We start from the raw sequence: 26,520 nt of genomic DNA, 5'->3' as shown, positions 1-26,520 counted from the left end.
TCTGCGAGGAGTAGGAGTACCCCGGCCCACCAAGCTAACCTGCTTCCCCAAACCTGTGATCAGCCCCCATGAGGCCACATACGGCACCATCTATCTACTGCGCCATGACAACATTTTCATTTGTGTGTTCAGTCTGTGATTTTGCCACACCTGTTGAGCTAAGCTATGTTTCTGCAGTGTATGGAGGATGCATATCTTTTGTAGAATGAGAAACATCCTAAAAGGTAGGTAATCTATCTTTTTATATTTTGGTAATAATCTAGGAATAAATTACTGATTTATTTAATATATCTGATTTATTTTGAATAATAAAAGAAGAAATGCCACTTTTATATGAATAGGTTTCGAGTACCATCAGCAAACATTAAAATGCAGTTTCTTTTTGAGAATATCTCCTGTTATTTGATATAAAAACAGTAAATACTGGAAATACTCAACATCTGTGGAGAGAGAAACGTTGCAGGCCCTGTTTGATGTTTGAAGCATTAAAAAAAAAACTTACTGAATTCTACAAGCATATTGAATTGAGGAATGAAATGACTACCAAGAGAATTGTATCTTTCTCTCTCTAGCCTTGTGTCTTTCTCTCTCATCTGTCATTTTGTCCCACGCATGTGTGCGCACACGCTCTCTCTTGAAATCTTGTATTTTTTGCCGTGTGGAAACCAACTATTTTAGTTCTCTGCTCTTCCCGAGACACACCTGTTATCTAGGTTATGGGGGGGAGGGAATGACATGTATTCTGGAGCAAGAGCTTCAGACTGGCCTGAGGGGTAAAGCAAATGTCAGTATTAAAATCAATTGAGCTGCTTCAGGATAGATGTGGGCCTCCTCTGTAGCATATATCCATGAGTGACAACCCAAATGGTAGGTCTCTAGAGGCAAAAACTATGATACGAATAATTAAGAGTATTTTTTAAATGTAAAAAAAAGTTTTGGGAGTATTTTGCACAGGAAATAATTCCTTTTTTTTTAAACAACTGTTTGTCAACATGTTGAATATTGGCTGTTGCTGTGTATATATGTTCTAACTTTGAATACATTTTCTTTAGGTGATATGTTGAAATGTGTTTTTATATGTTCTGTTGTTGAAAACTGTTTTTATCAAGAGAAATGCTATGGCACTGAATCGGTGACGGAGTTTCTTGTCAGATTGCCTGAGATGTGATGGGGCTGATGGAGTAAATAAACAGATGTTCTTTTAAGCTGATGGATACTTAGTTCCTCAGATCACATGATCCAGCATATTGTTGCTTGGAACAAGGCAACTGTTCATTTTCATAATTGTCATGGATATTCTTTATAATTCATTGGAAGGTCAAAGGAATTATATAAGCAGCATCCAACATTCAAAAATACTCTCATCCTAAGTCGATGCTGAGAAACAAGATGTTTGTCAGAAAACTCTTCGCAGTCTGCTCTCTTACATTTTTTTAGTATCTTGTTGCCATTTGCGAACAGACTTTGATTTCTAGTAAGTTATTTTAGTAAGGAAACCTTCATTCTCTTTTCCCTCCTATCTTTTAGGGGTGATATGTTCTGGGTGCAGCAGAAAAATATTTCCTACTGTGCAAGTTAGCATATTTGTAGTCTTGCACCCTGGTGACATTTTGTGCTATCTTTTCTATCACCATAGCAACTGCAAAAATAAAACTATTTCCCATAGAATCTTGGAAACTGCATGTTTTTTGTATGGGCAGGTTGAACAAAGAGCAATAGAAATGTAGTGCCCGTGTCTAATGGGAGCTTTCCTATGCACATGTGGCATCTTCATTTAGTTGTGAAACTGAGCTTGTTATATAGATATTTAACCAGTTTGAGGTGCAGGTAAACTTTATTTAGGGTGTGAAATTCGCTCTGTTGATGATTCTGGCTAAAATGTCGGCATGAGTACAAATGAGAAAACTCGTTGATATCAGTTGAATTCTGTAGAGACTGGGACAAAATTGATAATACTATTCTTGTAAGATTACTGCACCAGTGGTGATTTACTGGGCTTGTGAAGGTAGTCTTTAACAAATGATGACCTGAAAAGATGTTCAGAGGGATCAGTGAGCCCTTTTAAGATTTCAATCCACCAGAGGCTTACTTATTGAGTCCTTTGGGTTGCCAACTCACTTATACGCCTCACTTGTGTCCCACATTTGATTCTTTTCCACCCAGAATGCTGCCAAGAATAAAGTGCAAATGGTAAATGCAGACAGGCAAGCTCACTACTGTTGTCTCTGGGGTAGTTTACCCTGCAGGTCGAGAGGTCTAAGCAAACAAATCGGACGGAAAATTCACTGAGTGGCTGACTGCTTTTGTTTTCTGGTGATCTTTAGTAAAAGTTTATTCGGATGTTTCAGTCGGGTTGTACGGAGCTGCTTTTGGAACATTTGGTCTGGGATACTCCTCCATGCTGCCTCCTTTGTGGAGCTTAGCTGCTTTATTTTTTAAACAATACCGTGGGGGGGTGGTGGGAAGGTGTCTTTAAAGAGTATAGCTAGAAATAGGAAGGACTCATTTCATCTGCTTATTTTTTTTAATTGCCTGTCTTTACTTGCTTTTATTTATGAATTTCCTTTCCATGGGCACCTTTCTTTTCAGGTCTTCTCTTATACCTAGGAGTTGGTCTGATGGCATTGATCATAGGTGAAGTGAGAATAGACTCCTAGAGTAACCTGGAAATTGATGCTTCAGGCCTACCTTGGTGCTGTTCTGTAGGTGCTATTCTATTTAGTTTGTTACAGAGCCCTATCTTTTTCTCTCACTGCCTGTGGACAAACTTTATGATTTATTGTAAAACCAGTTGTTTACAGTTCAATCATTAATAGAGACCGTATGAAGAACATCTGCTGTATAACCTGTGCTTCATTGTGACAACTTTCTGGTATGACTCTCCTTGACCAGGTGCTATTGTGTTGGATAAGACAACATGGACAATTACTGACCTATCCTGGAAGACTTGAAAACCATTTTACACCTCTGGGAATTAACTCTAGGATTTCACTGGATGATGACCGAGAGACAGCTATGCTTCTTGGCTTGTCTGTCAGAACTGTAATTAGGGGCTAACAACTAGCACCTGGCATCATCTTTAATTGCAACTCCAGCTTCAGCAGTATTTATGTGACAGTAGTAACTGTGCCATAGACAATCTCCTATTGCAATAATCATACACCAAAATAATTAACTGATTCCTAACTAAAGTCTGTGGGTTGTTTAGTTAATTAATGCACAGACTCCAAGAGTAACTTAAAACAGGACTTTACTATTCGAAGGTCAGGGCGAATCTGCCCAATACTTCCTGACACAGCACTTATATACCGGTGTGGTCACCGTCGGTATTACAGTATACAGAAGCCAACAAAGTAGTGCAACACCTAAAGTAGTTCTCTTAAAGGTGGACGGTTACATACAATAGTTCTCTTCAAGGTAGACGGGTACATACACTACAATCCTCCCTTTTTAGCTTACAACATACTGATTCCCCATTAAACATACATTATAACATATATACAACTTTATGCAAGACAGTTCACAGATTCAGTCTCTCTGGAGGTTTCCGGACTCTGTCCAGATAACGCCTCGGTGGTGTCGTAACTTCCGGCGGGGTAGTAGGTGCTTCTGGCAAGGTCGATTTGGCTTGAAGGACAGTGTCAGGTTCATCTGATTCCAGTATTACCAGATCGGAGGTAGGTGTTCTGGGTATCTCTGTCTCAACATTAACCGTGTAAGGTGGTGGAGTAGGTTGGCCATTTGTGGCTGACCCTATGATCTGGTCAACATGGCGCCTTATTATACTGTCCCCAATGTCCACCGTATACATCAACGGCCCTAGCCTTTTTCCGATAGTTCCAGGCTGCCATTTCTCGGTACGGTAGTCCCGGGCCAAAACTTGTTGACCTATCTGAAAAGATCTAGTTGGCCTTTCATTCATGCCCTGGAATTGCCGGTTCTCTACGTCCCTTCTGACGTTTGGCTTAAGCAAATCCAGCCGGCATCTTAGTCGTCTATTAAAAAACATCATGGCGGGAGTTTGATTTGTGACTGCATGTGTTGCATTCCTGTACGCCAACAAGAAGCTATCCACCTTCTGTTGTAAGTTAATGGCTTCATTACCCATGGCCTTTATGGCCTTCTTGAAGGTCTGGACAAACCTTTCAGCCAATCCATTGGAGGCGGGATGGTATGGGGCTGACGTGTAGTGCTTAACCCCATTGCTCTTTAAGAATTTCTTGAATTCTTCGGACACAAATTGCGGTCCATTATCAGAACAGATCTGTTCCGGCAGCCCATTCCTAGCAAACATGGTCCTTAACACTGTGATGGTTTTTTCCGTGGTGGTGGTGGACATCTTTATTACCTCCGGCCACTTGGAGTGTGCATCCACCGCTATTAGAAACATTGAGTCCATAAATGGACCAGCAAAGTCGATGTGTACCCTTTGCCAAGGAGATGAGGGCCACTCCCATGGATGCAGAGGAGCCTGTGGTGGCGCGTTTTGGACCTTCTGGCATCCTAGACAGCTCTTAGTGATTTCTTCGATGTCCCCATCAATGCCTGGCCACCACACGAACGCTCTTGCTAGGTTCTTCATTTTCACTCCACCCAGATGTCCCTCGTGCAGCTCCTTTAACACCTTCTGTTGAAGTTTGGGTGGAATCACCACTCTAGATCCACACATCAGGGTTCCTCGACACACTGACAGCTGTTCTTTTCTCTGCGAAAATGCTGGCAGCGTTGGTTCGCCCTGTGCTGGCCATCCCTCCACCGTTAAATCATAGACTCGTGAGAGAGTCGGGTCATTTCTGGTTTCGTTTTCGATCATCGAATTTGTTACTGGTAGACATTCCACTATGGATGAGTGGAACAGCTCTCCCGGGTCCACTGTAGTCGCTTCTTCTACTATTGGCAATGGCAAGCGCGATAACCCATCAGCATTTCCATGCTGTTTGGATCTTTTGTATTCGATGTCATATTGGTGTGCCCCAAGTAACACGGACCACCTATGTAACCTTTACGCTGTCATGGTGGAAACGGCCTTGTTAGGGTTGAATATGGACACCAACGGCTGGTGGTCTGTCAGTAATGTGAACTTCTTGCCCTGCAGGTAATGATTGAATTTCTTTACGCCCCACACAAGGCTGAGGGCCTCCCTATCTATTTGAGCATAATTTCGCTCCGCGGAGGTCAATGATCGGGACGCGAATGCCACTGGCCTTTCCGAGCCATTTGGTAACTTGTGTGAAAGTACTGCTCCAATTCCATAGGGGGAAGCATCACAAGCTAGACGAAGAGGTAACGTTGGGTTGAAATGAGCCAACACTTCTTCAGAGGTAATCAACGCCTTGCTTCTGCGAAAGGCCTTTTTACATTCCTCACTCCACTTCCATGGTACTTCTTTCCGCAACACAGCATTCAGCGGATGCAGCACCGTGGATAGATTCGGCAGAAACTTGTGATAATAATTAATCAACCCCAAGAATGATCTTAACTGTGATACGTTTTCCGGAGCGGGGGCCTTCCCGACAGCTTCTATCTTGTCAGGTGACTTGTGCAGCCCCTCTCGGTCAATGACATGACCGCAGTACGAGATCCGTTTTTGGAAGAACTCACATTTCTTGCGATTAACTCGAAGGCCATATTCCTTCAACCTAGTGAGCACCAGTTTCAAATTTGTGAGGTGTTCTTCCTCGTCCTCTCCCGTAATCAGGATATCGTCTAAGTAACACTGCGTGCTTGGAATTCCTTGTAATACCTGCTCCATGGCCCTCTGCCAAATTGCTGGAGCCGAAGCTACCCCAAAAACCAGTCTATTATAACGATACAAGCCTCTGTGTGTGTTGATGGTGAGGTACTGATGCGACTCTTCCTCGACTTCCATTTGTAAGTATGCCTGTGCCAGGTCTATCTTGGTGAAGTGTTTCCCTCCAGCCAACGAAGCAAAGATATCTTCAATCCGCGGAAGCGGGTATTGTACCGTGTGAAGCACCGGATTCACTGTGATCTTGAAGTCTCCGCAGATGCGGACCTGGCTTGTTACTTGGTGAAGACTTCATGACGGGAACAATGGGCGTGGCCCACTCACTCCAGTCCACTTTTGACAGTACCCCTGATCGTTCAAGTTCTTCCAGTTCTGCCTCCACAGCAGGTCGTATCGCGTAAGGTACCGATCTGGCTTTGAAAAATTTTGGGCTTGCATGTTCTGCAATCTTAACCTTTGCTTTAATTCCTCGCAGTGTTCCCAGTCCTTGCTGGAATACCTCTTTAGCTTCGTCTAATATTCTGGACAACCGTTCAGGTTTGACATCTTCCTTTCCGGAATCTACCGTCATGGTGTTTAGTGAATGCCAGTCTATCTTTATTTTCCTGATCCACTCCCGTCCCAGAAGTGGTGGACCTCCCTCAGGCAACACATACAGATCCATCCTTTGGTGCTCTTTGTCCTTGTATCTCACCTTGACTTCTATCTTTCCGATGGGGTATACTTTGTGCCCCGTGTATGTCTTCAATACTAGTTCCGTATCCCGTAGGGGAATATGCTTGAATAACTTATTATAATCATGCTTATTCATGACCGTCAACGCCGATCCGGTGTCCACTTCCATTTTCACTTGGACTTTTGCAATCTGTAGTGTGATCCAGATAGCTTGTCGGTCAGCTTCATTACTCACATTGTGAATTCTCAGACTATCCAGTTCCTTGCAGTTGGAGTGTGAGTCCGAATTCTGTTCTTCCGGACTCTTCCTAGTCACCTCATGTACCTTCCTGTACCTCTTTTGTGGTGACTCATTATTGTTGGTCTTCTTTCCTGACCGGCATACCTTAGCTATGTGACCGAGCTTGCCACATTTCCTACATTTCTGGTTTTTAAACCAGCATTGGTTCCGGTCGTGTGTTGTCTTCCCACAACGATAGCATTTCGTTGTACCCGAAGTAATTTGCTGCACCCTGAGTGCCGCTGCATTTCCGCCGTTCCTTTCGCTGCGACTTCGTTCGATGCAGCAATAAGGACAGCCTTCTCAAGTGTAAGATCGTTCTCTTCGAGCAGTCGTTTTTGTGTTTCTTCCTTCGACATTCCGCACACTAATTTGTCTCGCAACGCCTCTGTCAGATTCCCTCCAAACTGGCAGTGTTTCGCTAGTCTACGCAGTTCGACCAAGTATTCTGCGTTGCTTTCGTCTTTCCTTTGCGTTCTCGCATAGAATTTGAATCGTTCCGCCAACATCAACGGTGTGGGGTTCAAGTGATCCTTCAGAACAGTCACAATATCATCGAAAGTCTGATCCGCCGGTTTAGCTGGTGCTAGCAGATGCTTCAAGAGCTCGTATGTCTTCGCGCCCATCGAGTTTAGCAAGGTTATAGCTTTGTCATCTTCTATTTTATTGGCCTCACAATAGATCTCAATGCGTTCCACATACATGGCCCAGTCTTCTACCTCGGAATTAAAATCGTTGATGTTACCACGCTTAGGCATCTTCCTCTCTTCCTGATAACACCACGAATTATTTCTTTAAATTTTCTTTTTTTTTTCCAAGATGGCGGTTCCCGCGAAAATGGCAGTTTCCCGCGCTTATCTTCTCTCCCCGCCCACTTCAATGGCGGTTCCCCGCTTCTGTCTTCTTCTCCGCCTAATGGCGGCTTCCCGCGTTTCTTCCCCTGGCGGGAGGGGTACACTTTCCCCACGGGCGACGGCCACTGGCTTTCAGGTTCACAGCCTGCGCGTCGGCTTCAGTGCTTTCCCTTTTCTCGGCAGGGCAACCGGCGCTGGGTACACCCCGTTGACGGCGAACAGTTTCAGCCGCTGGGCTGGCTCTCGCTCAGTTCCCCTTGCTCGGGCTCTGTCTCTCTCCCGCTCGCTCGGCTCTACCGGCGCTGGGTACACCCCGTTGACGGAGAACAGTTTCAGCCGCTGGACTGGCTCTCGCTCAGTCTCCCTTGGTCGGCTCTGCCTCTCCCGCTCGCTCGGCTCCCAATCGCGCCTCCCAGCTCTCTCGCAGTCCGGTGCTTCCCTCCCGGCTGCGGCTGAGTTTATCTCTTCCCGCGCCTACGCTCCCGGTCGCAGCGCTTCGTGGCTTCGGTCGCTGCCCGGCTTTTCCCGCCGGTCGCGGTCTAGCTGTCTCACGACGCCGTTGCGTCCCCCAGCCTATTAGTACCGCGGCTTCCTTGCTCCACGCTGCCCCAGTCTCAGCGCCTCTGGGCCCGACTTCTGTCCGGCTCCTTTCCCCCTCGACCGTGGTCGAGTACACCGCCCTTATCCTCCGGTTATTCTTTTTACTTTTCCCTTACTCACAGTCGCCGTGGCCGCCTTGCTTCTCGTGCTGATCGGCTCACTCCTCACCGTGGCAGAAGGGACAGTCAGTGCCTGTTGCTGATGGAAGTCTTTGTCTCTAAATTCTTCCTCCTTTCTAGTTCTGCAGCCTCGAGTTTTTTTCCAGCAGAACGACGAGGGCGGTTGCCTCTTCTCGACGCTCGTTAACTGCTTCGGACGCAATGTTGCCGCAGGGTACGATCGGACTCGTCGCCACTGTAAAGTCTGTGGGTTGTTTAGTTAATTAATGCACAGACTCCAAGAGTAACTTAAAACAGGACTTTACTATTCGAAGGTCAGGGCGAATCTGCCCAATACTTCCTGACACAGCACTTATATACCGGTGTGGTCACCGTCGGTATTACAGTATACAGAAGCCAACAAAGTAGTGCAACACCTAAAGTAGTTCTCTTAAAGGTGGACGGTTACATACAATAGTTCTCTTCAAGGTAGACGGGTACATACACTACACTAACCATCAGAGATCAAAACTTTTCAGCCGTCTGACCAACTAATTAAAAAAAAAAACATTCTCAGGATGTGGACATTACTGGCAAAGCTGCATTTATTGCCCATCCCTAGCTGCCTTGAGAAGATGCTGGTGGACCTTCTCCTTGAACCAGTATAGTCCTTGTCACGATGGCATTGCCACAATGGTGTTAGGCAGGGAAAACCAGAATTGTAACCCAGCAACGATAAAGGAACTGGGTTTATAGTCTCAAGTCAGGATGGTGTGTGACATTGGAGGTGATGGTGTTCCCACTTCATCACTGCACTTGTCTTTTTTGGTGGTACAGGTCAAACAGGAGTGTAGTGATGTTGAAGTAACCTTCATTGCCTCCTGTGGATTGTACATATTACAGCCATAGTGTGCTGGGCAAGTATTTCATCACAATCCTTACTTAAGCCTTGTGGGTGGTGGATAGTTTTTGAGGGGTCAGCAGATGAGCCCCTCTTCGTAGAATACCCAGCCTTTACCCTGCTTTTGTAGACATGTTGTTGATATGGTGAGTCCAGTTCAGCTTCTGGTCAGTGGGCCGAGGATGCTTCCTGCAGTGATGTCCTGGTGCTGCCATTAGATGCTTTTTCCTGTACTTTATATCTATTAATTAATATATTAAACAGTTAAGTGTGCACAAATGTCTCGCGTATTACAGATATCAAAACAATCTTAAAATCCTGGGTGCTTCGGAGTTGCAGTTTGAAACTGACCACATTCCAATCTGCAAAATTCCCTCACCAAATAACATTTTAAAGTTTTGAGTGACCTCGTGCTGTGTTTACTTGCATCAATTGGACTTTGTGGTTTTAAAGGGACAGGCCATGAAAGCACAGCTCCACCGTAGCAGCCGAATAATACATTGTGAAGTATTTAACGAACCTATTATTATAAAACAGAATATTTTCTAATTTGCCATGAGCAATGCTGTGGTAGATCTGCTAATAATTACAAAATATGTTGATATCAAGTAATGATAAAGGATTATAAAGGTAATTCCATGCTTCCAGCAGGGATGCCATGCAAGTAGGGAGTGCTGGTTGGAGACTCCATTGTAGCCCCGATTCTTTGATGTTTTATTAATGTCAGCCATTCATCTTCAACTTGAGCAGTATTGATAGCTTTATATTTTATTTCCTTGATAATTTTTTCTCATCAATTTCGTTCACCAATTTTCTCTCCTCTTTTGAAGGTGTTGACTGCTTTGTGCGATTATTGTTCCATCGATACCGGCTGCCCCTTGGTACCTTGCCCAACGAGTAATTATTTATGTCTATATGAGGACAGTGATTGCACAGCTCTATTCTGTCCTCTACCAACATCTACGCATGTGAGCTTTCAACAGACACACTATAATGATAAAAACTCAGAACACTAGCTGATTTATTCCCCTCCCTAGTTCATGGACACTAACATTCATATCGTTGTCTTAGAAACATAGGAACAGGAGTAGGCCATTTAGCCCCTTGAGCCTGTTCAATAAGATCTTGGCTGATCTGTGACCTGATGCCTTTGCCCCATATCCCTTAATACCTTTGGCTAACAAAAATAATGTCCTGATCAAAATCAGCGAATTCAGCTCAGACTGGAGAGCAAACCTGGGACCTTCCTGCTTTGTATGACTCAGCAACTCGCTGTCATCAGAGGAGTCTTGATAGTTTCATATTTTCTTGTAATTTCTTGAGTATTTATTTCTGTTGTGTGTCGCTCTTTTAAATCCGGTCTGGGTAGGCTGTTGCATCCATTACTGTAGACCTTATTCTCCTTTTGATTTGGATGCTGTGGAATCGAAGTGTTTTACCTGTGTAAGTGTTTTCTGTTTTTATGTTGAGATACATTATTAGTGTCTTATTTGTGTTACAGCACTGCTTCTGGAGGCACAGATGCCACCTTGTTGAGGTAGTTTTGAATTGTATGCCAGTGAAGTTTCTCATATTTCAGATACAATATGCAGATATGTTTTAAAGTCAGTGCGCATATTTTGTGGATGTTCACTAGTGGTGTTGGTGCCAGTCTCTGAATCTCCCCCACCGATGTAGAAGGATGTGATGAATTTGGAACATAGACAGCTGCATCATATTGTGGATATAAGTGGGCTATCAGATTGCAAAAGTGTAATTCTAAGCACCACAGGGCCATGAGACCCTTGTGTGGCTGGAGCATGAAGTTTGAGCCATCTTACTTTCTGTGGGTTCTTCACTGGAGAGTGCAATTGCCTTTTAGGGGCACAACATCATTGGCCCAGAATTTGCCGTGGGTAATAACCGCGAACGAACAGTGTTCACTGTTATTACGCCTTTGAAACTAACCACAACTTCAGGATTTAGCGCATGCGCATCCTAACGCGGAAATCCTGAAGTTCCGGTCAGTCATTCACTGCTCTGACACTGGCTGTGCTGGTTCCCCCCCTCCCCTCCAGTCGGCAATCGGTGTAATTAGTGAAACTGACGGAATCTTTGGTGCTTCCGCAGTAATATCGCTGTTAAATATCCCATTAAAACTTAGACCCTTTTGGATTAGGTGTAACGGGTTTTAACAGTGTATTGACTGCTAAACAAAGGTTATAGCCCTGAAAAACTAATTCTAATTTTGTGGAGTGTCAAATTTATCCAGTTTAATAAAAATTACAATTTTTAAGAAACTTTAAATAATTTTTTTTTAAAGTTTGTTCATCTTTATTTCAGGTTTACCTTTTCCCCATAAGAGTGTCCCAATCTTTGTTTTGCTCTCTCTAACATTTTTAGCGCTCTAACATTAAAAAAAAGTCAGAATAAAAGGAGCTTACTCACTTCCTGGTTCCTGGTCTGAGATAATTCTGCATTGTGATTGGCTGCTTAGACAGCTTGCTGACATCACAGCAGCTTGCATTAGGAATTCCCCATTAACTTACACTGATCTCAACTGAACATCTGAAAAGCCAAACTTCTCGCCACAGAGATCGCAAGATCTTTTGTGGGAAGCTTACTTCAGGGCCAGCGGCTGACCGCAAATTACGGGCACATGTTGCCAACTTGAAGCAAACCTGGCCCATCATCAGGATTAAAATATTTGTGCTCCAACATGCACATTTGTTATTGTATAAAACCACACAAGTGATTGGAAAAAAATGGTGGTTACCCTTTATATTTTTTTTTCTTGCAGTTTAGGTGACGACAGAATTCGTGTTGAGCGGATGGACAGTATCCATTTTGAGTACAGCCATGCTTTCCAGTTAACCTCTGAGTTTTATGCACATGGAGCTTCTGACATTTCAGGTACCATACATTACATCACCTTTTAAAGAAAGTCTCTGTTTGTCAAAGAAATACTGTTCTAAACTGTACTGTATCAAACAATACCTGTGCAGTTGTCCTGTACATTAGTATTCCAATATATGGGGCCTCAAAACAGGAGGATATGGGTTTGCACCCTAGACTTTTTTTTAACTGGTGTCTGTCATTGAGAGGTGCTTAGTGTTAATTGTATTCAGGTAGTGTATGTCAATTGGGTGTTAATTGTATTCAGGTAGTGAGTATTGATTGGGGACTCTTGTGTGCAAAATGCAGGCTCGGGAAGGGGAAAAAACTTATCTTGGGGTACACAGTATGTAATGTGTGTAAATAAAAGCTTGTAAGTGACTGAAGACTAGGCTCGAGTATTCGATCGCGTTATCAAACAAAATTTAACACCGAGCCACATGAGGTATTGGCACAGGTGACCAAAAGCTTGGTCAAAGGGGTAGGTTTTAAGGAGCATCTTAAAAGAAGAGAGCGCAGTAGAGGCGGAAAGGTTTAGGGAGGGAATTCCAGAGCTTAGAGCCTAGGCAGCTGAAGGCATGGTGGTGCAATGAAAATCGAGTGTGTGCAAGAGGCCATAATTGGAGGTGTGCAGAGATCTCTGAGGATTGTAGGGCTGGAGGAGGTTACAGAGATGGGGAGGGGCGAGGCCATGGAAGGATTTGAAAACAAGGATGAGAATTTTTTTTTAAATTGAGGATTTGCTGGACTGGGAGCCAATGTAGGTCAGTGAGCACCGGGGTGATGGGTGAACGGGATTTGGTGCCATGGTGTGGAGATGCCGGAGTTGGACTGGGGTGGACAAATGTAAGAAGTCACACGACACCAGGTTATAGTCCAACAGCTTTATTTGAAATCACAAGCTTTCGGAGCGCTGCTCCTTCTTCAGGTGAAGTGGAGAAATGCATAAAGACACAGCTTATATAGTCAGAGAATCATGTCAGATGTTTACAGGTAACCTTTCCAACTGCCATTTATCACACCTCGGCAGAGAGATAATCACAGCAGTCAAAGGTGTGAATGGTGTCCAAACAGGTCAGTCAGGGAAACATTACATCAAAGAACAATGAGGTGGGGTCACAAGGGGTCAAATATTGCAGATGCTGGGGTCTGTATGAAAAACAAAAAAAGACAAAAAACATTTTTTTTGGCTGGAAATCACAGCAGGTCCGACCGCATCTGTGTAGAGAGAACAAGCCAATGTCGACTCGAGTCTGGATGACCCTGCATCAGGTGGGGTTACATGTAGCGTGACATGAACCCAAGATCTCGGTTAAGGCCGTCCTCATGGGTGCGGAACTTGGCTATCAGTTTCTGCTCGACGATTTTGCGTTGTCGTGTGTCTCGAAGGCCACCTTGGAGAATGCTTACCCGAAGATCGGAGGCTGAATGTCCTTGACTGCTGAAGTGTTCCCCGACTGGGAGGGAACACTCCTGCCTGGTGATTGTTGCGCGGTGTCCGTTCATCCGTTGTCGCAGTGTCTGCATGGTCTCGCCGATGTACCATGCTCCGGGGCATCCTTTCCTGCAACGTATGAGGTAGACAACGTTGGCCGAGTCACATGAGTATGTACCATGTACCTGGTGGGTGGTGTCCTCACGTGTGATGATGGTATCTGTGTTGATGATCTGGCATGTCTTGCAGAGGTTGCTGTGGCAGGGTTGTGTGGTGTCGTGGTCGCTGTTCTCCTGAAAGCTGGGTAATTTGCTGCGAACGATGGTCTGTTTGAGGTTAGGCGGCTGTTTGAAAGCGGGTAGTGGAGGCGTGGGGATGGCCTTAGCGAGGTGTTCGTCGTCATCGATGACATGTTGAAGGCTGCGAAGAACATGGCGTAGTTTCTCCGCTCCGGGGAAGTACTGGACGACGAAGGGTACTCTGTTGGTTGTGTCCCGTGTTTGTCTTCCGAGGAGGTCTATGCGATTTTTCGCTGTGGCCCGTCGGAACTGTCGATCGACGAGTCGAGCGTCATATCCCGTTCTTACAAGGGCGTCTTTCAGTGTGTAGGTGTCCATCGCGTTCCTCCTCGTCTGAGCAGATCCTGTGTATTCGCAGGGCTTGTCCATAGGGGATGGCTTCTTTAACGTGGTTAGGGTGGAAGCTGGAGAAGTGAAGCATCGTGAGGTTGTCCGTGGGCTTGCGGTAGAGTGAAGTGCTGAGGTGTCCGTCTTTGATGGAGATTCGTGTGTCCAGGAATGAGACTGATTCTGAGGAGTAGTCCATGGTGAGTTTGATGGTGGGATGCGTAGTTCCGTTCCGTGTCTCCAAGGTGGCCTTCGAGACACACGACAACGCAAAATCGTCAAGCAGAAACTGATAGCCAAGTTCCGCACCCATGAGGACGGCCTTAACCGAGATCTTGGGTTCATGTCACGCTACATGTAACCCCACCTGATGCAGGGTCATCCAGACTCGAGTCGACATTGGCTTGTTCTCTCTACACAGATGCGGCCGGACCTGCTGTGATTTCCAGCCAAAAAAAATGTTTTTTGTCTTTTTTTGTTTTTCATACAGACCCCAGCATCTGCAATATTTGACCCCTTGTGACCCCACCTCATTGTTTTTTGATGTAATGTTTCCCTGACTGACCTGTTTGGACACCATTCACACCTTTGACTGCTGTGATTATCTCTCTGCCGAGGTGTGATAAATGGCAGTTGGAAAGGTTACCTGTAAACATCTGACATGATTCTCTGACTATATAAGCTGTGTCTTTATGCATTTCTCCACTTCACCTGAAGAAGGAGCAGCGCTCCGAAAGCTTGTGATTTCAAATAAAGCTGTTGGACTATAACCGGGGATTTGGTGCGAGTTAGGACACGGGAAGCAGAGTTTGGAATGAGCTCAAACTTATGGAGGGTGCAAGGTTGAAGGCCGGCCAGGAGAGCCCTGGAATAGTCGAGTCTATCATTGTTTGTGTGTCAGTCTGATGCGGGTTTGTCGGCACAGCTACACAAAAGCGATATTGTACTTCAGGCAATCAGATTCCTGAGTGCACTAAAGCCAAGTGGTATGAGATCACCACCGTGAAGCAGTCTCTCGTACTGCACTCTGCATGAAAATCAAGCCATAGTGAATAATTAAGTTTGCAAATGTTACCCGGTCGTACATTTGGATCACCTGACTCTCTCTGTTCAGGGCTTCATTTGTTGTTGGGCAGAGCAAGATGTAGCTGACATATATTTGATCTGCTAACTTTGCACTGCACTCCACAGGTAACAGTCTCAGAGTAGTACCTATATGATTAAAAAAAACTCTTAGCACCTAATCAGAACAGATGCATATTTTCAAAAGATATCATTTTGTTATTCATCATTTGTGATGCAGTCGATATACTTTCTCATTTTAACTTGTGTTCCGAGTATCTATTTTGTAAGGAAAGTAGTGCTAATAATGTTTAGTAATAAACTATTTGCTTCATTTCTCAAACCTAGTAATAAAATATATTATTATTAGTAATAGTATATAGCTCTTGATAAAAGGTAATCCATTTTTCAACAAACAATAATAGGACCAATGAGTGATGCCAGTAAGAGTGCTAACGGGATTGTTATGTGCGCTGCCACACTGAAGAGTTGGATTCTGGGAGCCATGTTCATGACTCATGCTGAGGTCAGAGTGACTGCCCTTGACATCAAGATAGCATTTGACCGAGTGTAGCATCAAGGAGCCCCAGTAAAACTGAAGTCAATGGGAATCGGGGGGGTGGGGGGGAACTCTACACCAGCTGGAGTCATACCTAGAACAAAGGAAGATGGTTGTGGTGGTTAAAGGTCAATCATCACAGCCCCAGGACATCGCTGCAGGTGTTCCTCAGGGCAGTGTCCTAGGCCCAACCATCTTCAGCTGCTTCATCAATGACCTTCCTTCCAACATAAGGTCAGAAATGGGGATGTTCGCTGATGACTGCAGTGCCATTCACAACTCCTCATATAATGAAGCAGTCCATGCCCGCAAGCAACAAGACCTGGACGGCGTTCAGGCATGGGTTGATAAGTGGCAGGTAACATTTGCGCCACAGAAGTGCCAGGCAATGACTATCTCCAACAATGAGAGACTAACCACCGCCCCATTATATTCAACAGCATTACCATTGCCGAATCCCCCACCATCAACATCCTGGGGGTCACCATTGATCAGAAACTTAACTGGACAGTTTTAAATTGACACTGGACATAAATACCGTGGCAACAAGAGCAGGTCAGAGGCTAGGTATTCTGCGGCGAGTGTCTCACCCCCTGACTCCCCAAAGCCTTTCCACCATCTACAAGGCACAAGTAAGGAGTGTGATGGAATACTCCCCACTTACCTGAATGAGTGCAGCTCCAACAACACTCAAGAGGCTCGACACCATCCAGGGCAAAGCAGCCGGCTTGATTGGCACCGCATCCACCACCTTAAACATTCACTCCCTCCACCACTGGCGTACTGTGGCTGCAGTGTGTACCATCTACAAGATGCACTGCAGTAACTCACCAAGGCTTCTTCGGCAGCACCTTGCAAACCCGCGACCTCTTCCACCTAGAAGGACCAGGGCAGCAGGCGCATGGGAACACCACCACCTCCCAAGTTCCCCTCGAAGTCACACACCATCCTGACTTGGAAATATATCGCTGTTTCTTCATCGTCGCTGGGTCAAAATCCTGGAACTCCCTACCTAAACACTGTGGGTGTACCTTCACCACACAGACTGCAGCGGTTCAAGAAGGCAGCTCACCACCAGCTTCTCGAGGGCAATTAGGGATGGGCAATAAATGCTGGCCTTGCTGGCGACGCCCACATCCCATAAACGAATTAAAAAAAAATAGGCCCTTTGCACTACTTGGGGTTTGCGCAGGGAGGAGAATTATATTGAGGGTCACTTAATCCAAAGGCCTTCACATCACATTTAAACGGATACAGCCAAATAAAGGATATCGATTGTTTGGGCCTTGTATAAAGTCGTCCACCAAGGGGAAGCATTTATTTGAGAGTGAATTAGTGAGAAAACTGGGAGAGAGATTTTTTCCCCCAGGGGCAAATAGCGAGGAATGTAGGGAGTCGAGTAGTTGGGGAAGGGAAGAAATGATCAGAGGCAGCCTTGTTGGTGATTTAGAGATGGACAGGCCTTGAGAGAGCGCAAAGCTGAGGGAGTGATTGTGGACTGAGTGGGAGAGTTTATGTAATGGGTGAGATTGAGTGAGGATTGAAGGGCACAGAGGGTGGACCCAGTGGATGTAGAGTGAATCTTTTATGACTCCATGACCTGCCTTGCCCGATATTCACCAAGCTGCTACTGGGGTTGCGAACTCTGGTTGGATGTGTTCCTTGAGGTTTGATCATGTGACACTTGATTGAATCAGTTTGCACATGTTATTGCACCCACCTTATAATGGTTGGGTCAATTATAGATGAGCGTCTTTGTTAGTAGATTCTTTCTCAAATTGCTTAAGTCAGTTACTTGCTACTTTCAGCAACTCTAGAATTTTTTAAACATATTTATAAGTCACTGCAAGACATACTGTACTTGAGCTGCACCTGAACTCTGCGTTGACAAGACTTTCACTTAACCGATTCCTTTCTTTGCTCCGAAGCTGAGTCATTAAGCTGTAAACCCTGTCGCAGTCTGCGTTTGAGACATGGGATTGAAAGCGTGAAAGATACGAGTTTAAAAATTTGGCTTGAAAACTTCAATCCTTTGCTCCTATGAATTTATTTACCTTATTTGTTGTAAAATGCAGTAGTCATCGTATAGCTTATCTAAATCGATCTCGATGCAGTGTGACCATCCGATTCCCTGTAAGCGACGAGGGTGTGCGTGTGCGAACCTCGCATGCAACACGCCTTTCTCCTGGGTTGCCAGCAGCAATAAAGCGATGAGACTCCAGGGTAATCAGTGAGGATTGGCAACCTGAGCTGCTACAGAACTAGCACAGTGGTGAATATCTCTAGTTGGTGGTTGGGAAGGGGAGGAGGAGAAGATTAAAATTTTAAGGATATTTTGAAAATTGTTGTTCTCAGGAGTAGCTCCCTGCCCTTACCCTTCTAGTTACATTTCACTTTACTCTGCTTGTTTTCCTACCAATCTTTTGAATCCTGCAAACAAATGTTACGTGGAGTTCAGGGCAGTGTGGTATGACTGTAATTACTCAATCCCCTGTAAAGTGTTCAGTTGCATGCACCCTTATCAGTAGAGAAGAGTTGGCCATTTAAAACATATTGTCGTCATTTCTGGTGTTGCAGGCTGCTTACAGGATTACATTCAAAGGTTTTTTAATAAGACCAGATCAATAAGCGGTATGAGAGCCCTCGATAGCCTAAAAGCTTTCCTATTTATATTTTATTTATATTATGCGTATAGTATATATTTCATAAGCATTTCTAACATCTGTGTATTTGTCCCATGAGCTGCTGGTTTGGGTATTAGCTGAGGTCTAGGTGAGGGCTAACTCGTTTATTTGAAGGGACATTTTGTGCATGATTTGTCTAGTTTTTAGGATATTGAACTTGTAATGACCACAAACAAATTATTCCCCTCCTGTAAACATTTCCATGTAATCTGTAGTAAAGCAGTGTTACTATTAACAGTAGGTTCTCTAGATTGAAGAATCCACTTTAATAATAAAATTGCTTTAATGAAGATTACATTGAAATGTTTACATGAAGAGAATGGCTTGTCTGTAGTAGTTACAATTTCAAAATAGCTCTAAATATTCATGTGACATGAAGCCATGTGTGTGTCAGGCACTTCTATGGAGAGTTCAAATGACTAGATTAATAGAGGATAGCATCTATTATTGAGCAGTTTTGTTTTCTTCAACCCCCCCCCCATCTTTTCGGGAATGATTGAATAACAGAGTAGTACAGCACAGGAGGTCATTCGGCCCGTCGAATCTGTGCCGGCTCTTTCGAAGAACAGTCCAGTTAGTCCCACTCCCCGCTCTTTCTCCGTATCCCTGCAATTTTTTTGGTCAGGGAATTATAGACCAAGTTAGCCTGACATCTGTTGTTGGGAAATTGCTAGAGTCTATAATTAAAGATAGAGTGACTGAACAGCTTGAAAATTTTCAGTTGATTAGTGAGAGTCAGCATAGATTTGTAAAGGGTAGGTCATGCCTGACAAACCTGATTGAATTTTTTGAAGAGGTGACTAAAGTAGTGGACAGTGGAATGTCTATGGATGTTATTTATATGGACTTCCAGAAGGCATTTGAGAAAGTCCCACATAAGAGATGGTTATCTAAGGTAGAAGCCCACGGAATTGAGGGCAAATTATTGACCTGGTTAGTAAATTGGCTGAGCGGCAGGAGACAGAGTAGAGATAATGGGCAGGTACTCTAATTGGCAGGATGTGACTAGTGTCCCGCAGGGATCTGCATTGGGGCCTCAACTATTCACTGTATTTATTAACAACTTAGGTGATGGCATAGAAAGTCATATATCCAAATTTACCGATGACACAAAGATAGGCGGCATTGTAGACAGTGTAAATGAAAGCATAAGATTACAAAGGGATATTGATAGATTAAGTGAATGGGTAAAACTGTGGCAAATGGATTTCAATGTAAGCAAATGTGAGGTCATCTACTCTGCCTAAAAAGGATAGAACAGGGTACTTTCTAAATGGCGAAAAGCTAAAAACAGTGGCTGTCCAAAGAGACTTTGGGGTTCAGGTACATAGATCATTAAAATGTCATGAACAGGTTGTGGTAAACCACTGTTATTGTTGTTCACTGTTGTTGTTGTTGCACACTGTTGTATCTATGCATGCCTCAGCTGGCTCCGCCCCTGGCTCCACCCACATGCCCAGGTATAAAGGTGACTGCTCTGCAGCCCCCTGCCTTCTTGGAAACCAGTCAACCACGAGAGGCATGCTCTGTTCTTTGTTAATAAAAGCCTTTTAGTTACTCTCCTAACTCTCCGTCTTTTATGAGTAATTAATAGCGCATCAATTTTATTAACAAAAACAAAATGTCGGCACCAAACACTGAGCAGCAGGCGCTGCAGCAAATGACGGCACCAAACGCTGAGCAGCAGGCGCTGCTGCATGCCCTCAGACCAACATGCCTGGACCTAGACCCTCAAGAGGCGGGTTCGTCTACCAAGTTCGCACAATGGCTGCGTTGCTTCGAAGCTTACCTGGAAGCCTCAGCCGTGACACTAGATGGAAACAAACTAAAAATCCTGGCCTCCAAGGTGGGCCACCAAGTCTACACGCTCATCCAGGACGCGACTACCTACGCGGCGGCTATCGATCTGCTAAAAGGACAATACACACGCCCGGTAAATACGGTTTATGCCAGACACCTCCTGAGATCCCGCAAACAGCAGTCCGGGGAATCGGTGGAGGCATTCCTACGGGCACTACAGATACTCGGCCGAGCCTGCGATTGTAAAGAGGTATCGGCTGCGACACACACGGAGGGACTTATCCGAGATGCTTTCGTTGCGGGCCTCAAGTCCGACTACTCCTGGCAGAGACTGCTGGAGAAGGGCGAAATCAACCTGAAGAAGGCAGTGTCCTTTGCGCTCTCGCTAGACGCGGCCCACTGGAATATGGACGCATTCTCCCCTAACCGCTCCGCACCGTGGACGCCGCAACCTTGGGTCATGGGACCGCCACCCCCCGCACCAACTGCTGCAGCGATGTCCAAGGGCCCGAATTGTTACTTTTGTGGCCAGGCAAAACACCCCAGAGCACGCTGCCCGGCGAAAAACGCTACCTGCTCTGGCTGCGGGAAGAAAGGACACTACGTCAGCGCCTGCAAAGGTAAAACCGCTAACGCCAGCAGCGCCGCGTGTGAACCGTGGGGGCAGCCATCTTGTCCGCCATCTTGGACACCTCCAGCCGCGTGGGGATCGGGATCACGGGCGCAGCCATTTTGTCCGCCATCTTGGACGCCTCCAACTCCAATCGCGGGTGACCCGGACTCAACCACCGCCTCGTCTGACGACCACAGCGACTCGCTCGACCATACGCTGGCCTCCGTGACGCTGGACCAATCTCTCCCTCACCAACTGTCCAGGTCCACGATGGACATTACGGTAAACGGCCGCGCCACTACCTGTCTTTTTGACAGCGGGAGCACGGAGAGCTTTATCCACCCCGACACGGTGCGCAGTTACTCTCTCCCGGTCCTGCCAACGCGCCATCGGATCTCTATGGCTTCCAAATCCCATTCAGCAGACGTCGGTGGCTACTGTGTAGTGACACTTTCAGTAAGGGGCACAGAATACAAAAATTTTAAACTTCTTGTCCTGCCCCATCTCTGTGCTGCCGTTCTACTGGGGTTGGATTTTCAGTGCCACCTTAAAAGTGTCACATTAGCGTACGGCGGACCCCTCCCCCCACTCACAGTCTGCAGCCAGCAGCTTTTAAATCGCCCGCCACGCACCATTTGCAGCCTCTCCACGCTTAAAGTCCCCCCCCCCCCCCCCTTGTTCGCTAACCTCACCCGCGACTGTAAGCCCATCGCTACCAAAAGCAGGCGTTACAGTGCCGGGGATAGGAGCTTCATTAAATCCGAGGTAGCGAGACTCCTGAAGGAAGGGATTATTGAGGGTAGCACTAGCCCATGGCGAGCACAAGTGGTGGTAGTGAAGACTGGCGAAAAACAGCGCCTAGTTATTGACTACAGCCAGACGATCAATCGCTACACCCAGTTAGATGCATACCCACTCCCCCGCATATCTGACATGGTCAATCAGATAGCACAATACCGGGTGTTCTCGACGATTGATCTGAAGTCGGCATACCACCAGCTCCCCATCAGGGCTGAGGACCGCCAGTACACAGCTTTTGAAGCTGACGGTTGTCTCTACCACTTCCTCCGAGTCCCCTTCGGCGTCACCAACGGGGTTTCGGTCTTCCAAAGGGAGATGGACCGAATGGTTGACCAGAACGCGCTGCAGGCCACCTTCCCCTATCTAGACAACGTCACCATCTGCGGCCACGACCAGCAGGACCATGACGTTAACCTGGAGAAATTCCTCCGTACGGCCCAGCGGCTGAATCTAACATACAACAAGGACAAATGTATGTTTCGCACCACGCGCCTCGCCATTCTTGGCTGCGTAGTGGAGAACGGAGTCATTGGCCCCGACCCCGACAGAATGCGCCCCCTTATGGAGCTCCCCCTCCCCCACTGCCAAAAAGCACTGAAGAGATGCCTAGGGTTTTTCTCTTACTATGCTCAGTGGGTGCCCAACTATGCGGACAAAGCCAGACCCCTCATCAAGTCCACCTCCTTCCCCCTGACAGCAGAGGCATGTGCAGCCTTCACTCTCATAAAAAGAGATATTGCGAAGGCCACAATGCACGCAGTGGATGAGTCCATCCCTTTCCAAGTGGAGAGCGACGCATCCGACTTTGCCCTAGCTGCAACCCTTAACCAGGCGGGGAGACCCGTGGCCTTTTTCTCAAGGACCCTCCAGGGCCCCGAGATTCGACACTCCTCTGTCGAAAAGGAGGCCCAGGCCATTGTGTAAGCGGTGCGACATTGGAGGCATTACCTGGCCGGAAAACGATTTACCCTGCTCACTGACCAGCGTTCAGTAGCTTTTATGTTTAACAATAAGCAGAGGGGCAAAATCAAGAACGACAAGATCTTGAGGTGGAGAATTGAACTCTCCACCTACAATTACGATATCTTGTACCGGCCCGGGAAACTCAATGAGCCCCCAGATGCTCTATCACGTGGTACATGCGCCAACGCGCAGGTTGATAGACTGCAGACCCTCCACAATGACCTCTGCCACCCGGGGGTCACCAGGTTCTTCCATTTCATCAAATCCCGTAACCTGCCCTACGCCATCGAGGAGGTCAGGACCATGACCAGGAACTGCCAAATCTGTGCCGAGTGCAAACCGCATTTTTATAGGCCAGACAGAGCAAGCCTGATCAAGGCCACTCGCCCCTTCGAGCGCCTGAGCGTCGATTTTAAACGGCCCCTCCCCTCCTCTGACCGCAACGTGTACTTCCTCAACATAATTGATGAGTACTCCCGTTTCCCGTTTGCCATCCCGTGCCCAGACATGACCAGTACCACGGTCGTGAAATGTCTGAATGACCTTCTCGCCTTGTTCGGCTTCCCTAGCTATATCCATAGCGACCGGGGCTCATCCTTTATGAGCGACGGACTCCGTCAGTACCTGCTCACGAGAGGTATTGCTACAAGCAGAACCACCAGCTACAACCCCCGGGGGAACGGCCAGGTGGAAAGAGAGAACGCGACGGTTTGGAAGGCCGTCCTCTTAAACTTAAAATCTAAGGGCCTTCCGACCTCTCGCTGGCAGGAGGTCCTCCCTGCGGCGCTCCACTCCATTCGGTCACTGCTTTGTACGGCCACCAATGCCGCCCCCCATGAAAAAATGTTCACTTTCCCCAGGAAGTCCACATCGGGGACCTCGCTACTGACATGGCTGACGTCTCCAGGACCCGTCCTACTGCGGAAGCACGTGAGGTCCCATAAAACGGACCCCCTGGTCGAGAGGGTGAGCCTCCTCCACGCCAACCCCCAGTATGCTTACGTGGTGTACCCGGACGGGCGGGAGGACACAGTCTCCATACGAGACCTCGCACCTTCGGGTGCCCCTGAAACACTACCATTGCCATCCACCACTACCCACAACCCAACCCCTGTAGACGGCATGCCGCAGCCCCAGGACCCGTCATTGACCACCCAACCACTCAATGAGACGCCAGATTCAACGTTGGATGCTGCACCATCACCGCCGCCACCACGACGATCAGGACGGCATACAGGGCCACCTGATAGACTCACTTACACGAACCTTTAGTACACTTCACCCCGCCGGACTCAATTTTAAACAAGGGGTGAATGTGGTAAACCACTGTTATTGTTGTTCACCGTTGTTGTTGTTGTTGCACACTGTTGTATCTATGCATGCCTCAGCTGGCTCCACCCACATGCCCAGGTATAAAGGTGACTGCTCTGCAGCCCCCTGCCTTCTTGGAAACCAGTCAACCACGAGAAGCATGCTCTGTTCTTTGTTAATAAAAGCCTTTTAGTTACTCTCCTAACTCTCCGTCTTTTATGAGTAATTAATAGCGCATCACAGGTACAGAAAATAATCAAAAAGCCTATATCTCAAGGACTAGAATACAAGGGGGTAGAAGTTATGCTACAGCTATACAACGCCCTGGTTAGACTACACCTGGAGTACTGTGAACAGTTCTGGGCACCACACCTTAGGAAGGATATATTGGTCTTGGAGGGAGTGCAGCGTAGGTTTACCAGAATTATACCCGGACTTCAAAGGTTAAGTTACGCAGAGAGATTACACAAATTAGGGTTGTTTCCCTAGAAATTAGAAGGTTAAAGGGTGATCTGATCGAAGTTTTCAGGATATTAAGGGGAACAGATAGGGTAGATAGAGAGAAACTTATTTCTGCTGGTTGGGGATTCTAGGACTAGGGGGCATAGTCTAAAAATTAGAGCCAGACCTTTCAGGAGTGAAATTAGGGAACACACAAAGGGTGGTAGAAGTTTGGAATTCTCTTCCGTAAACGGCAATTGATGCTCGATCAATTGTTAATTTTAAATCGGAGATTGATAGCTTTCTGTTAACCAAAGGTATTGAGGGATATGGGCCAAAGGCGGGCATATGGAGTTAGATCGCAGATCAGCCATGAGCTTATTGAATGGCGGAGCAGGCTCAAGGGGCTGATTGGCCTACTCCTGTTCCTCTGAATAACCATGCATGTGCTGTGTTTTGAATTACAGGGAACATTGCCTACAACCCTCAGAGATCTCTGAATTCCTCCAATTCTGGCCTCTTGAGAATCACCTATTTTAAATCGCTCCACCATTGGCAGCCATGCCTTCAGCTACCTAGGCTCGAAGAACTGGAATTAACTCCTAAACCTCTTCGCCTCTCCCTCCCTTAATGCACACCGTAAACCTACCGCTTTCACCAAGCTTTTGGTCACCTGTCCTAATGCCTCCTTATTCGTTCCATTCCAGGGACTTGAGCAGAAAATCCAGGCTAACACCCCAGTGCAGCACCAAACCGCCGGAAGCGTCGTCCTCCGGATGATTGAGGGATAAAGAGCAGTTGGTTGAGGGATAAATATTGGCCAGGACACTGGGATAACTCCCCTGCTCTTCTTCGAAGTAGTGCCACGTGAATTTTGCATCCACCTGAGAGCAGACATCTCGGTTTTGTGTCTCATCTGAAAGACGGCACCTCCGACAGTGCAGCACTCCCCCAGCACCGCACTGCAGTGTCAGCCCGGACCTATGTGTGCAAGTCCCTGGACTGGGACTTGAACCCACAACCTTCGGACTCTGAGGCAAGGGTGCGACCAACTGAGCCACAGCTGACACACAGTGTAGAGGGGGAGTGGGGGAGAGAAAGTGGAGGGGAAGAGCCGTATCTTTCCTGTACTCCAGCCTGCTGACCACCACCACGGTGAGGGTGCTGGGCTGGGGCTTGATGCCGCGGGTGAAGTCAGTGGGATCCATGGCATTGGGGATGATGGAGACGGTGTCGGGGCTGAGCGCGGCCCGCAACACGGTGCCTCCTTGCTGGTGTAGAAGACTCATGATGTGGCCAGCACTGTGGCACAGCGACACAGTGAGCAGCTTGTTGGTCAGCACGAGCTCAGGCCGGCAAAGCCGAAGAGCGAGTGGTCGGTGAAGACGGTGCGCAGGCCCAGGATGCACGCATGGAAGAGCGCGTCGCGCGCCGAGAAGGAGCTGTGCGCGTGCACCAGGCTGACACGCGCACGCAGCACACGAGCAGCAGGCTGTGGAAGAGTGAGGTGGCCGTTGACTGGTTGTGGAGCATGCGCAGTGGCAGGTAGTAGACCTTCAGGCCGCGCGTCATGTAGCGCATGCCGCGCCGGCCGCCGTAGGCGCGGCTCAACACCAGCAACTCGTGGCCGCGCACCAGCAGGCACTGTGACAGCTGGTAGACGTGGTTCTCTGCCCCGCCCATGTTCGGGTCGAACCACCGGCCCGGGTTTGAACTGCACCTCTCAACCGTCAGCCCGGGTTTGAACTGCACCTCCCAACCACCGGCCTGGGTTTAAACTGCACCTCCCAACCGCCGGCCCGGGTTTGAACTGCACCTCCCAACCGTCAGCCCAGGTTTGAACTGCACCTCCCAACCGCCAGCCCGGGTTTGAACTGCACCTCCCAACCGCCAGCCCGGGTTTGAACTGCACCTCTCAACCGTCAGCGAGGTTCAAACCAACATGTTTTTTGATGTAAATTCTGTTGTTGACTGGGCTGCTCTATTGCGATATGCATAGTAGAGCGAATGCTAACTCGAAATTAAATAGAATTAAACTCTTTTTTTTTTCAAACATATAATAAATTGATTTGTGGTTTTTCACATGAGTCAAGACCAGGTGCAGTATTGAGTAATTTCAGTTACAAAAGGGAGAATGGTGAATTGGCATAAATTTTGTTTCTGACCTTTCCTCTGAGAAGCACCGTGGGGCGTT

The 26,520-nt window shown here is 46.9% G+C and overlaps 1 protein-coding gene across 1 annotated transcript in view; it reads left to right on the top strand.

Moving 5' to 3' along the window:
• Positions 1-26,520, top strand: part of msh3 (mutS homolog 3 (E. coli)) — a 459,900-nt gene that overhangs the window by 93,649 nt on the left and 339,731 nt on the right. Inside the window, exon 9 of the mRNA XM_085989589.1 lies at positions 11,937-12,049. Coding sequence (XP_085845715.1) covers positions 11,937-12,049 — 113 coding nt within the window. The remainder of the gene's footprint in view (positions 1-11,936; positions 12,050-26,520) is intronic.

The sequence above is a fragment of the Somniosus microcephalus genome, chromosome 1, assembly GCF_052327205.1.
Source record: "Somniosus microcephalus isolate GS21.2 chromosome 1, FLI_Smic_1.0, whole genome shotgun sequence".
In the NCBI taxonomy this organism is placed as follows: domain Eukaryota; kingdom Metazoa; phylum Chordata; class Chondrichthyes; order Squaliformes; family Somniosidae; genus Somniosus; species Somniosus microcephalus.
This window is presented reverse-complemented; position numbering and strand designations above follow the sequence as displayed.